Source organism: Mus caroli, unplaced genomic scaffold, assembly GCF_978045245.1.
Source record: "Mus caroli unplaced genomic scaffold, Mus_caroli_1 scaffold_7, whole genome shotgun sequence".
Lineage (NCBI taxonomy): Eukaryota > Metazoa > Chordata > Mammalia > Rodentia > Muridae > Mus > Mus caroli.
This window is the reverse complement of record NW_028227262.1, coordinates 89,911,423-89,926,553: the sequence shown is the minus strand read 5'-3', so window position 1 is coordinate 89,926,553 and position 15,131 is coordinate 89,911,423. Positions and strand designations below refer to the sequence as shown.

Sequence of the window (15,131 nt, the reverse complement as noted above, 5' to 3'; positions counted from 1 at the left end):
ATCTCTTAAAGTGGCTGATTACTGGAAAATTAACATAATTTACATATTCATCTTCACTCTTTAAATGTAGTCTCAATTAAGTTAAGACTGGAGATTTTTTTAAAGTGTTTCTTGGATACTGAAATGGTAAGAATTGGGTTCCACTCTTTCTAGAAATGAGGAAAACCATTTGTGAGGATTTAAAGAAAATGGGCAAAGGTGGAAGAGGAACTGAACTGCAAGTGAAAATGGAGCATTAAGCAAATCTTTCAGGAACACAGATTTTTCCGGAGGCTCCCCACCAAGTGCTACTCAGAGAAGTCTTCTTTGAGAACAGGAAGGAAGTGATGCTAGCTTTCTCTCTGTCCTCTTCTGAAGTGCTGTGCTTGAGCGGCCTTTGTTTGTCTTCTCTTGGACAATGACCACAGGCCATGACAATGGGGCGGTCAGGAGCCCAATGTTGTTCTGCTGTTTAGATTTTGAGGTTGATCCCACTCAAGTACAGAAAACAAACAACACAAAAAAAGCACACTCAAGTCCCGATGCTTTTTGGAAAATGAGTATAAAAGTTTACCATCAGTTTGTAGCTAAACGTTGGTGCCTGTAATTTGAGGAGTTGTTTACGATTTTGTCTTAAGCCTAAGCAGCAACTTTTCAGTTTTCCACCTGTGTTTTTACTAAGAATGCAACACACACAGCCCATCTAAACACAAGTTACCTTCTTCCAAGGAGTAATGGCTTTCTTTGACCAAGGAAGAAGTGCAAATATGAGGGAGCTTAACCAATGCTGAATGGCGTTATCTGTCTAGCAAAATGGAGGAACAAAATACTTTCCAAGATTTAAGATTTTTTTTTTATTTCAATAGCATAGGAAAGACTTTCTCCTCCTCCTCCTTTTTCTTCTTCTTCCTTTTTCTCCTCATTGTCATCTTCCTCCTCCTCTTCCTTTCCCCCTTATCCTTCTCCCCACCTTCCCCTCTGGTGGTACTCCATCAGAACATAGAGACTGGGTTCCTGAGCTTAGCAAGCACTCTGCCAGTTAGCTAAACCCCAGGGAGAGCTACTGTTTTCTTTACTGTGGGTGGAAATCTGAAGTGTGTGTGTGTGTGTGTAATTCACGACTTTGGACTTTGAAAATACATACAGAAGTCCTGAACTTCAGGATGTGACCGTGTGTAGAAATTGGGACTTGAGATGGCAATCAAGTTGACATATAGCCATTAAGCCTTGAGTTGTTGAGTGGGCATGCCTGTGTCATTACAGAAGAAGGGAAACATGAATAAAGGAAAAATGGTGTGGAAAGGTCTTCTTGCAGTAAGGGAAAAGAGACCTAGTATACACCACTGCCTCGCTTCTGCTGAGGGACTGGCCAGCAAACCACAGGTCTACAGATCTTTGGAACTCTAGGACAATACACTTCTGCCATTCTCAGCTCCTGGGGGCTGTGATACTTAGTTACATCAGTCCTCATAACCTGTATACTAACTAAAATATTTGTTCTTTTGTTTGCTTATTTGTTTTCAAGTTCTTCTTAATTGGAATGTGCCCGACTTTGCAAAAAGGGGAATGCTCAAAGACAAGATAAGTTTTCCCCAGGGATCACACAGACACTAGATTTCTCTTCCAAGTGTGTACTTAAGACTCACCAAATGTGGTACATTTACACAATGGAGTACTACTCAGCTATTAAAAAGAATGAATTTATGAAATTCCTAGGCAAATGGTTGGACCTGGAGGGCATCATCCTGAGTGAGGTAACACAATCACAAAAGAACTCAAATGATATGTACTCACTGATAAGTGGATATTAGCCCAGAAACTTAGTATACCAAGATATAAGATACAATTTGCAAAACACATGAAACTGAAGAAGAAAGAAGACCAAAGTGTGGACACTTTGCCCCTTCTTAGAATTGGAAACAATCACCCATGGAAGGAGTTACAGAGACAAAGTTTGGAGCTGTGACGAAAGGATGGACCATCTAGAGACTACCATATCCAGGGATCCATCCCATAATTAGCCTCCAAACTATGGCACCATTGCATACACTAGCAAGTGTTTGCTGAAAGGATCCTGATATAGCTGTCTCTTGTGAGACTAGGCCGGGGCCTAGCAAACACAGAAGTGGATGCTCACAGTTAGCTATTGGATGGATCACAGGGCCCCCAATGGAGGAGCTAGAGAAAGTATCCAAGGAGGTAAAGAGATCTGCAACCCTGTAGGTGCAACAACATTATGAACTAACCAGTACCCGGAGCTCTTGACTCTAGCTGCATATGTATCAAAAGATGGCCTAGTCGGCCATCACTGGAAAGAGAGGCCGATTGGACACGCAAACTTTATATGCCCCAGTACAGGGGAAAGCCAGGGCCAAAAAAAAAAAAAAATGGGAATGGGTGGGTAGGGAAGTGGGGGGGGGGGGAGGGTATGGGGGACTTTTGGGATAGCATTGGAAATGTAATTGAGGAAAATACATAATAAAAAAATATTAAAAAAAAAAAAGACTCACCAAGGTGCTTACTCTGCTGAACTACTCTCACAAGTTTCCTACATTACACATTCACATACATACTCTGACACAAATGCCATCAAGTTCTTACTTTGCTTGGGTATGTTCCATGGGTTGTAAAACAGTTGTAGAAATATAAAGTAGAAGTATGCAAAATGAGCATCCTGACTTATTAACTGGCCTTATGAGTGCCATCAGGTTATGGCTGAGAGTTCCTTGTATACTGTGTGACATGAATAAAGTCAGCGGTGACAGACAGCACATGCCTACAATTCCATCACTCAGGAAAGTGTAGTCAGGATCAGCAGCTCAAGACTTTTCTACATAAGAAGTTTGAGGGCAGCTTGGGCAAGACGTTGTATTAAAAAATAATCAAAGAATGATTTATTACTTCTATAAGGAACTAAGAATTGTCTCATTCTATTCCAGTTTTATTCTATTCCCTCACAATCTGTTTAGCTCTGGTTGTCTGTTTAACAGCTTGCAATGGCTAAGGAATTGAGCGGGGTTGAGGGTAGCTGCATGCAACAGGAAGGGAGTAGAACTCTTATCCAGGAGGGGGGAGGTAGAAGTGTCTTTTCTATTTCCTTTGCATCTCTCCTTCTGCTTAGAAGGTGGAATGTAAACCACAGCTACCTGCTAACTGGCTTGACACTTTTCTCCCAGGCGCCTGAGCTGAGACTTGTTTACAAGCCACAACACAACAGGACCTCTCACTCTTGGTACAGTCTTTAGATCGCATTAACAAGCCAACTGTTCTTTGGAAAGTTTCTTTCTCCACTCTTTGTTCAGTCACTAAGCTTCATGCATGCATTCCTCCTCCTTCTTTCATAGCTTCTCCACGTCTATTGCTTCTGGTCTAGTTTCCCAGCACTCCTCCATAGTGGCACTACTCAGCCCCTGCTGTCCAGGCTAATTCACCCTCAGCCTTTTCTGCTTCCCCTCTTCATCTGGGTAAAATCCAAAAACTGAAGCCTGGCACATTGAATTCCTCCCACTTCAGCCCTTTGTGCTTCTGGAACAAGACTTTTCTCACAGGACTTTGTAACCTTCTCCTCTTGCACACATTACTCCTCCTTCTCACCCCACACCTCTCTCTGCTTACTGAACGTTTTGAGTTTTATCTCAAGGGCCATCTAACCTGGGAAGACTTTGCCAGGACCCTGGAAGGGAGCTGCTTCTTCAGCAACAGGTTCCCAGACACTGCTCAGAGCTTCACAACAGGGCACAGTGGTGTAAGTCGGTTCTCAAGTTTGTCTCACCACAGGGATGTGTCTTTATCTTGGTGCTCCAGCACCTAGCCAGGTGCCTAGTATACTGCCCAGTAAATGGCTGCTGAATAGAAACAGCATTGAGATTTGGCAACTGTTCAAACAAAACTTTTGTTAAATATTTTTAAGATGTACACTGTTTATCATTTGTGAGATCAATTTAGACAATTAGAACACTCCCAGTAATCTGTAGGCTGACTACTTTAAATGGTCTTGTCCTTTTCTTTGCAAAAGTTAGTTGGATTGGAGTGTAGTCTGGTTTCCTTCCATCCTTACTTAAGGAAAAGAAAGCAGTGTCTTTTCTCCAACTGTACAATTAGAGGCAGGAGTTCTGTCATTACACCTGCAATGTAAACACTACCCTGTGGTGTGTGGAGAACCCAGAAGAGGGTATATTCAGAAAGGTAATGTTTGAATATGGCCTCACCAGTATTTGTTCTGGCTTGAGAACAGGAAAAGAAAGCAATTTCATTTTACTGAAAATCCAAAGGTTGTTTGGAACTTAAAGAAATTCTTAGTTTATTTCAAAGTGGTTTTCAATGCAGCTAGAAGATTTTATGTGCCATTGAGGCCTTGGCCATGAGTGTGATGGCTGCTGTTCTTCTGTCATAATACAAAGATCCCCTCAGTGAGGCAGTAAGCTAGAGTACAAAACCCAGTAGAAACTTTATCACCAACAGCTGAGCTTAGTTGATAGGCAAATATTTTTAGAACATTAGTTATTAAGTTAAAATAGATTCAACTCTAGTCACTGAAACAAAACAGTAGGTGGATATTTTCAGAGAGAAGATGGAAAGAATAAGTTCTGCCAATTTTTACTATTAGTGCAAAACTTCAATGATTTGTTAACAGAGCTTTAATAGGTTTATAATCTTGCAAATGGTGAAATCTGCATGTGGGAGGTTTGGAGATGATGATAGATGTGCAGAAAGTGCTGCCAATCATTCTCTCAGTCACTGCCCCTCATCCCTTCCTCCCTGCTGTCCTTCCCTCCTGGGGAGGATTGCCCAGGTAACTTGAAGCAGTATTGTGATTCTGAACTAGGCTTAAGCAGCACAGGGGGAAAAGTGTGAGCTCTGCACTGACCTGCACAGGCACTCATTTTGAAAGACTACTATTTGCTACCATTGACAAGTGCTAAAGACAGACAGGCTCCTAAGATGCAATGGCAAGCGTCACAAAACCCACAGGCAGGGCTAGGCAACCATTGCTGACTGAAAGCTCACCACAGACCAGGCTTGTGTGCTGAGAGTTTATACACACTGTCTCCTTCACTCCTCAGGCATCCTCAAAGGAAAGTAGCAGCAATGACTCGAATCAATCACAGTCAAATGATAAAGTCACTTAGAAAAACATCACAGTGTGTAAGTGGTCTGTGCAGTGTGTGAGGGTGTGACTGGTCTGCTCAGTATGTGAGAGTGTGAGTTGTCTGCTCTGTATGTGAGGGTATAATTGGTCTGTGCAGTGTGTGATGGTGTGGGTGGTTTGTGCAGTGTGTGAGTGTGTGAATGGTCTGTGCAGTGTGTGAGGGTGTGTGTAGTCGGTGCAGTGTGTGTATGTATGTGGGTGGTCTGTGCAGTGTGTGATGGTGTGGGTGGTTTGTGCAGTGTGTGAGTGTGTGAATGGTCTGTGCAGTGTGTGAGGGTGTGATTGGTCTGTGCAGTATATGATGGTGTGGGTGGTCTGTGCAGTGTGTGATGGTATGAGTGGTCTGTGCAATGTGTGAGTGTGTGAATGGTCTGTGCAGTGTGTGAGGGTGTGATTGGTCTGTGCAGTGTGTGAGGGTGTGTGTAGTCGGTGCAGTGTGTGAAGTAGTTTGTACAGTGTGTGTATGTATGTGAGTGGTCTGTGCAGTGTGTGATGGCGTGAGTGGTGTGTTCTGGACAGAGTCTGGTTCCTAACTTGGTTTCAGGGCTCATTTTCACCTTGACAGTGCAGTAAAATTTTTTGTGTCCTCATTTTGATTACTGCCTTTGCAAAGCCATTTGTCCTTTGTGTTAGCTCCATTCATTCTGTGTGATGTGACCAAGTCTATCTAGCTCTTCATGTTAGTTCTTGGTAAAGCTGTTTTCTGAGTTTTATTCTTTATTTCTATTTTATGCATTCCAAAGCCCAGGCCTTAGGAACTTTCGCTCTCAACTCTCAACCCCTCCCACTCTCTATTCCTATTTAATTACATAGGTGCTCCAACTTAAAAAACAAAAAACAACAACAACAACAAAAAAAACCCAAAAACACCCCACAACCCTCTGAGGATGCCACTTATCTTTTAACGACAGTTGACCAGGCCCACTCTTCCCACTAACACATCTTTTTCAAGTTGAGACTAAATCAACTTGTGTTTGGGAAGATTTGTATGAGATTACAATGTATTTGATCTTAAAACGTGCACAGAAATGGTTGATTTTGTTCCTGGGATACAGTATTTGCTAGTTTGGCAATACTAATTATAAATCTGCTGTCAATGAAGGAGGCCAAACTGGTTTTAGAGTGTAGTCTCAAGGTGACAATGTGGAATTTGGAAGGAATATTAAATGTGAAGACATACAGGCAAATCTGTGCCAGAAAAAAAAAAAATCACATAGGTCAAGAGAGTCACTCAGAACTTTTAAAGTGTATGAATGTATTCTAGGTTCCAATAAAGTTTACCTGCCATCCTCATGTGTAAAGTGAATGCTGCAATCTCCTCCAGTGAACCTACCAGGTTGTGCACTCTGAAAACACGTCATACAATTTGGAATTAGGAGTCCCATTTTGGTGTGTCTATTGAAGAGAATAAATGAAGTCGAATGGAACCCAGCTCCTAAGCCTCTCCAAGTCTCTAGCTGATTACTCATGTTGATGATGAAGAGTTTTTCCCACTACAAAACAGTGCTCCTGTACTAGGAATGAGAGGAGTTGTTCTCCACATAGTTCTGAAAGGTTTCCTTTACAATGAATGGAAGTACTTAGACTAAGTACTCCCCCACACGCATTAGCTCTTTTGAACAAGTCTTCCTTATGTTATAACACAACAAAGTAGAAATAGTTCCAGATGGCTATAAAACAAGCTCACCCATTATTATCATATAACATAGAAAGAACTGGAAGAGAACCTCAAATTTTGATAAGCATATAAAATAGTGCTTTTGTTTTTTTCTAAATCAACAGTTATAATACTTACAGGAAATGCACTAAAACCTGCTTAGGGAAAATATTGGAGTATTCTAATAGAGGTAACCTTCCAAATGTGTTTCCTTTGTAACGATATATGCATATAACAATTAACTGGATACATTATTTATAATATTTTGGTATAAATATTTCTGCCATTTGTAATGGAAATCCTTTGGAATTATGTGGGAACAAAACACCCATGGAAGGAGTTACAGAGACAAAGTTTGGAGCTGAGACAAAAGGATGGACCATCTAGAGACTGCCATATCCGGGGATCCATCCCATAATCAGCTTCCAAACGCTGACACCATTGCATACACTCACAAGATTTTGCTGAAAGGACCCAGATAGAGCTGTCTCTTGTGAGACTATGCCCGGGGCTAGCAAACACAGAAGTGGATGCTCACAGTCAGCTATTGGATGGATCACAGGGCTCCCAATGGAGGAGCTAGAGAAAGTACCCAAGGAGCTAAAGGGATCTGCAACCCTATAGGAGGAACAACAATATGAACTAATCAGTACCCTGGAGCTCTTGACTCTAGCTGCATATGTATCGAAAGATGGCCTAGTCGGCCATCAATGGAAAGAGGCCCATTGGACTTGCAAACTTTATATGCCCCAGTACAGGGGAACGCCAGGGCCAAAAAGTGGGAATGGGTGGGTAGGGGAGTGGGGGGGAGAGTATGGGGGACTTTTGGGATAGCATTGGAAATGTAAATGAGGAAAATACCTAATAGAAATATTAAAAAAATTCGTTATACAAATATATGAAACTGTCAAATAATAAAAACAAAAAACAATTAAATATTTAAACATTATGAAGAAAAGGAGGAAAGATCCATGAACTATAGAATGGATTACCAAAATTTGATATACTTACATCAGAATTAATATTCAGCCATAAAAAGGAACTGAGAACTCTCTATCACACACAAACACACACACACACACACACACACACATACACACAAAACATCAAACTAAATTCCTTGGAACACAAAATCTTTTCACCTGTTTCATTCCTGTGCACATATATTCCCTTGTGGCAATGAGAATCAACTGCCAATAGTCTGTATTATATGGAAACTTCTTAATGACCTACTAGCCTTCCCTTAAGAAGCACTAGAAAAAAAGTTAAAGGAACTAAAAAGAACTTTCAGTCAGATTTATTGATATAACACTTTTTTTGTTTTGTTTTGTTTTTTTGAGACAGGGTTTTTCTGTATAGCCCTGGCTGTCCTGGAACTCACTTTGTAGACCAGGCTGGCCTTGAACTCTGAAATCCACCTGCCTCTGCCTCCCGAGTGCTGGGACTAAAGGTATGCACCACCACACCCGGCAGATATAACACTTTCATATCACACATTTTACCCATTTAGAGCATGTGACTCAATAGCTTTCAGCATATTCACAGAATTGTGCATCAAATGTAGACATTTTCATCACCTAGAAAGAGACCCACTATTTAGCTTTCAGTATCATCTCCTTGCTAGGTGCTTTCTCATACCCTTGTTTCTGTGGACCTCTCTTCTCTGGTAAGTAAACAGAATGGTACGGCTATATCACATGTAGCATCATATTATTGGCTTCTTTCCCTTTGCTGTTTTCAAACTTCATCCACATTATGTATGGCATGTGATAGAGAGAGACAAAGATAGAAAGAAAGGAAAAACAGAGAGAGAAAGACACAGACAGAGAGACAGATACAGAGATAGAGAGAGACAGAGAGGAGATACTGAGACAGAAAGAAAGGAGAGACAGAGGCAGAAAGAGACAGAAAGAGGGGCTGAATGTGAGTGTGTGCATGAATGTGGAAGTCGTAGTATAGGACACAGCAGGTATCATGAGGAATCAACAGTTCTCTCTGCCTTATCGTTTTGAGGTGGAGTTTCTCACTGATCCCATAGGTGGTTATTTTCAGTCAAGCTGGTTGGTTGTCAGGGTCTCAGAACTTGCAGTCTTTGTCTCCCAGAGCTTGGGTTATATGTACACACAGCCATGCCCTGCTTTTAACACAAGTGCCGAGGTTCCTGACTCAGGTGCTTGTACTTGTACAACCCCAAGCACTAAATGCTGAAAAACAACATCCTTGCTTTAGGAGTTTTGTTTTGTTTTTTGAGAAAGGGCCAAAAGATCTCATTATTATCTCTGTCTCTACCAGAGCTCAGTATGCAGACCAGGGTGGCCTTGAACTCACAGAGACCCTCCTGTGCTCTACCTCCCAAGTGCTGGGGTTAAAGGTATGTACCACTATGTCTGGCCAAATTACCTTCTTTATATGAGTAATTGGCAAACATTTCTGCTCTTCAGGTAAGGAAGTCATCACGCAGTGAGAATAGGTCTGTTTTTCTTTCAAGTTTGTTACTATCAAATACAGGCTATATCATCAATAAATAATAGATTCAGATATACAGCCCACACAGGTCTGAAGTGAGGTAGCCTTTAACTCCTTATATTGGGCTGGCAGGCAGGGTGGTTAGTAACCAGTCAAGTTAGGCATCATCTCCACAAGCAGCAGGGGGCTCTCTAACACCACACAGCAGCTCAGGATCCATGTGACTTAGGTTTTTACCAGTGAACTCAAATGTCATCCCATTGTCAATGTTGATGCACTTGCTGAAGGATACCCGTAAGACAAACATTTACAGGCCAGATATGTCCCACTGAGAGGAAGTTTCAGCAAAGTTTTAAATGTTGAATCATTAATTATGTTGCTTTAAGTCCTCTTTGAAGTCCACTGAAACTTGGATTTCTTACGTGCTTCACCCTTGGAAAACTAATATTCAAGCTATTATAATATTCTGGATGAAATGATGAAAACAAGGCTTCCATAGACATTATGAACCTCCACCTCTCACTTAGTAAATCAACACAGGCTTGCACCTGATGCTTACCCAAGCATGAAGATGCCTGAACATTTAAAAGAGGAAGCCAAATTCCAAACACTAATGATCTTCCATATCACCCTTCGTGGAGATAAACTGACTGAGGGGCTATTGGGAAGTTAATCTAACTAGTCAAAGTACTGCTCTGAAAGGTGATTTGGTGAAAGTCTCGATACAGCCTTTGTATCTGGGCCTGCTGTGGTGCATCTCTCTCAGGAAATACTTTGGTAGAGATCCATACCTACTTGTTGCAGGGAAAGCAACACTGATTGAAGGTGAATCTCTCAAAGAGCTGAGCTGTCAGCTGACTTGGGATCTGATAAAAATGCAACCACATTAGTCACCAAAGGTGAAAATCTCACTTTCTTTTCAATTCTTACTCCCCTCATATTATTTATCTCAAAGACCCTTACAGATAGGGAAGACCATAAAGTGTTGTTTTATCATGAACTGTAAGAATGATATAAATATTTTAGAATCTTTAAACAAAACTGGGGAAGAGGTGGCAGAGGATTGGCATTCGGTTACCAGCTCCTAATCACGTGTAACTCGAGTCCCAGGGGATCCAATGGTTTTTGTTTTGTTTTGTTTTGTTTTGTTTTTTTTGACCTCCAAAGGTTCATGCACACCTCTGTCTGTCAAAAAATTAAAAAATAAATAAAAATCTTTAAAAAATAAAAATGTGACACAATTTGATTTTTTTTAAGGACCTAATAAGACTTCCTTTTTAATTTAGGTCATTTGAAATGAAGTGTAAGAAATGAGAATTTTACAAAGGGACAGAATTTGAACACTCAATCTCTACAAAGCTCTCACTGAAGCCCACGCATGTCCGAGTCAAGCCTATGCTGGAAACTCCACAGAAACCAGAAGACTGGAAAGAGGACCAAGGTGCCTTAAATCATTCTCACTCTTTAACTTGGTGTGCATTCTCATCTCAGTTATACATCGGTGGTATCAAAATATCTCCCACGCCTTCAGAAGGTATGCAAAGGAAGGCTAAAAAGTCACCTGTGGAAATTATAACTTAGGTAGACATTACAGTACAAGTGTACCCTCTAATAACATCAGACACGTAGATGAGGTTGAATAAAACACAGGGTGAAACATATCCATCGAGGTGCATCTGTTATTACTCTAATCTTGCTGTGTATTACAGAATTTACCGCATGGCATTGTAATTGCCTGGTGATGTTTCTGCGTCCTCACTAGTGTGGGACAGCAGAACCTGTGTCTTAATTTCCTCACTGGCAGGGCAGTAGTGTTTGATCAAGGAGAAAACATTAAACAGTGTTGTAAGTTTTGTTTGAACAGGCAAAACTGAAAAGAATACCTCCCATAAGGCCATGATATTAAATATGCTATGTGCCAATGTTAGGCAGCATAGTGTTAGATTACTACATGGACCAGCTGTCAATAGATTTCTACAAGCTATAATCATTAACTAGAATTCACACCAGTATTTTCCATGCACTATTCACCATGAATTGCTTTACTTCTTGTTTAAAGCTAATATTTTACCGATTTATTTCAATTCCGTTTCAAGCACTCTGGCACTGAAACCCTGCACGAATCTATAAACTCTCTCCTTTGGGTAGTTTGAGGACGGGATCCTCAGCAATGGGGATCATTTCTGTAACAAACATGGAGAACAACAGCCAAAGACATTGGCCTGAGATCTGAAGAGACACCCTGCAAGAGCATGAGCGAGTCGGCATAAACACTTAGGCTCACAAGGGACCTCTGTGCAGAAAGCCTCATCATACACACCTGGGCGCTGTCTTCAAGAAGTGTATAATCAAAAGCAGAAATAAACTGCAAGTGAAGATTGCCAGGGGATTAATCACCCCCGCCATGGAGCTTGGAAGTAAGGGGACATTGAGTGCACAGTGAGCGGGTGAGGAGTGACCAGAGAGACAAAAGTCATGACTCAGCATTCTTCAATGCACACTGAGATTTCTAGTTTCACTATAGTGACCAACAATGTAAAATAGTTTTCAGGAACACACATGGTCGCTTTTGCTCTACATAGCAGGCATTCTATTATCGTGTAGCTACAACAGGGCTTAGTAATGGCCAATACTTTTTAATCTAAAACACAACCTGCTTAGAGATCTTGAGGACCGACATCATTGGAAGGACAAAAGTTCCCAACCTAACAATTAGATATTAAAACTCCAAAAAGTGTACATTAGTTTTGTTCTCTTAGAAATTTCAAGTATGGGGAATTTTCCACCAAATCAATGTAGAATTATAGATTACTCTACACAGCACTTCCTTCTGCATTAAGTATCAATTCTCTGATAAGGTACTCTGAACACCACATCAAGTTCCTATTACAGTGGACATGTCAGGACAGCAAAAGAAAAACAACCACACTGGCTCTCACCACAGCCAGCCTGCAGGAACCTCTTTACCAAAAATGATACACTTTTAAAATCATATTTCTGTTGTTAAAGCACAAACAAAATATACATGGGATTGTTTCTTTTCAGTAAATTCATTTCATCTAAGTATTTTCAATAAATTGCCATTACTGTCTGATTTTTGACAATACCATTTTCCATAGAAAACTGTAAATGAAACATATATATGAAGTCAAATGTCACTCTCCTTAAGTAATTGCAATTCAGATGTGACCATATGATTAGCACAGGTAAGTTTTTAAACTATGAACTGTGACCTTGGGCGGCTCAGGCTTTCTGTGGGGACAGGACTCAGTGATTTCTGTAGTGGCTTTAACACACAGCACTCAGCACTCGGGTCTACTTCACCAGCAGTGTACTTCCTAACAGCCAGGGCTATTTACAGCTAGTTACCCTTATTTACTTCTATAGGACTCGGAGAGACACCCCCCCTCCCTACCCCCATCACAGTCCTCAGAAGCAAAGCCAGAACCCTGTGCTCAATCACTCTTACACAGCAATTTTTTTCCCTTTTTGGTCTTTGTTTTTGTTTTTGTTTTGTTATTTTTTTTCTAAGCGTCATTTGGGTAACCAATCTACCTAGAATTATTCAAGGCAAAACATTGTCCTCAACCTTTATTCCGATGACTACAATATACCTGAAGAAAGTCCTTGCCTAGAGAGCAGATAATCAGATCCATCTATGAGCCCACTGAAGTGCTCTAACAGCCTGGAGACCCAGGAAGCCCATTCAGTTTGCTTTGCTTCGGGTTGCAGAGGTATTGTCTTAAATACACTTCCATTAAAAGAAGGTATAACTGAACCCAATAATCATGAGCAACTACACAAAAGTGTCAGTGAAAGAGAAGTGCGCTATTTAAATGTTTCTATCTGGTCTGAGGAAAGAGCACTGTGCAGAACCGGACTGCAAGGTTTGCAGCCTGTTACTAATGATGCCGAGAGCACTGGCCAAGTACGCTGCCCAGAAAATACCAAACAGCATAAGAAGCAGAGAACACTACCTTCGCAGCGGCATGATTTCACAAGCCATCCTCGTGTGCGAATCTGCACGGGATCCCTGAGTGCCTTCCAGTCAAGCCCTGTGAGCAGGACCCGCGGAACACACACCCCACTGCAGCTGACACTGCTTCTCCACCTCCAGCTGCAGGCAAGGATATTTATCGGCTGCCTCCACATTTACACTGCAGTCCACTTTGACCTTTTGTTCCAGCGAAGCAGCTGAAACCCAGAGCCAATCAGAGGCGGAGCAGTGGAGTGTGAAAGGCTGCTCCTCCTCCTGATCCTCCTCCCGCTTCTCCCGCTCCTCCTTCTGTCCCCACCCCACTTTGCTCTGCTCGCTGCTCAGTGGGCTTGGCAAGCCCCAGCAACCTGAAACTTTCCTCTGAGAGGTTCCAGACAAGTCTGTCAGTCTGTGAAGAGCAACCAATAACTGCAGAGGAGCCCAATCCTGCATGGCTCAAAGTGCAAGAAAAGCCTGCAAGGAAATGCATTGTCAAGGACAGACAGCGTCCCTTAAGGTCCCGTTTTGTTTGTTTGTTTGTTTTTTGTTTTTTTGAGGCCCAAGTTGGACTGTAGTTTGTTTTCTTCTAAAATAAATAAACAAATAAAAACTACCCAAACAGTAGCCAGAGAAAGCTTTTCCAGATTGTTCCAGGCTTTTCCAGATGAAATACCTGAACCCTTGCCCTACCCACAGTTTCTTCCCCAGATACTTATTTACACTAGGTTGGGAGCAGTTCCTGGTGACATCACTCAAGGGGAAGAGGACAAGGTGCCCTAACTGAACTCAGGTCTTCAGGAGATCAAAACATCTACTGGCGTGGCCCTTCTGTTTGTTGTTTTTACATTCTACCCAAAATGGCAACTGCACTTGGAAGAGATTTGTTTCTTATTATATATTCTTATATTTTACAAAACCAATTTTCCAATAAGGAAATTTTGGAACCAATTTTCTAAGTGCTTGTAAATAATCTTTTATTATTTTGTATCTCACATATATGTATGTATGTATGTGTGTATGTGTGTTTGCCTGCATTTGCATGGCATGTGTGACTGTTGCCTAAGGGGGCCAGAAGGGGGCATTGGATCCTCTGGAACTAGAGTTACAGATGGCTAAGTGGCCATGCTGGGAACCAAACCTGGGTCCTCCAGAAGAGCAGCCAGTTCTCCAGCCCCTGTAATTTCTTCAGGGTCACACACTATTTCTGGGGAAGTAATTGTAGTTCATAGGTTTCATACAATGCAAGAAACACATCTTGTACAATTTATTTCACATTATGCAAATTTAATAAGTTCTAACACACCCTACTTTCGTATTAACCTGATACAAGCTAGAGTTACATAGAAGGAAAGAATCTCAATTGAGAATAGCTTTTAAGACGTTTTTCTTAATTAGTAATTGGATAGGGAGGACCATTGTGGATGGTGCCACCCTGGGCTGGTGGTCCTGTGTTCTATAACAAATTGGGGTAAGCATGTCACAATGAGCAAGCCAGTACGCAACATTGGTCCACAGATTCTGCATCAGCTCCTGCTTCTAGGTGCCTGCCCTCTTGGAGTTCCTGTCCTGGCTTTTTTAAATAATGAATTTAATGTGCAAGTGTGAGCCAAATAGCACACACACACACACACACATTTGCTTTTTGGTCATGATGTTTCATTGCAGTAATAGAAACCCTAACTAAGACATATTGCAAATTAAGATTACCTGTGCTTATAGAAAACATTTACATTTTAGTAAGAGTTTTGACAGTTTATTAAAATAACCTTGACATGAAGGAATACCTTCTGCAAATAAAAAGCAGAAACACACACACGCAAACACACACACACATACATACATACAGAGAGACAGAGAGAGAGAGAGAGCCAAAATTCCTTACGTGTTCATCTTGTAACTATGAA

General features: G+C 41.3%; 1 protein-coding gene across 3 annotated transcripts in view; it reads right to left on the bottom strand.

The window, feature by feature from the left end:
- Fam13a (family with sequence similarity 13 member A) overlaps nucleotides 1–13,435 on the bottom strand; it is a 90,226-nt gene extending 76,791 nt beyond the window's left edge. For all 3 annotated transcript variants that reach the window (XM_029478400.2, XM_029478401.2, XM_021164985.3), the window contains exon 1: nucleotides 13,229–13,435. In XM_029478400.2, the coding sequence (XP_029334260.1) occupies nucleotides 13,229–13,257 (29 nt within the window). In that variant the 5' untranslated portion in view covers nucleotides 13,258–13,435. The remainder of the gene's footprint in view (nucleotides 1–13,228) is intronic.
- Nucleotides 13,436–15,131: the final 1,696 nt, after the last annotated feature.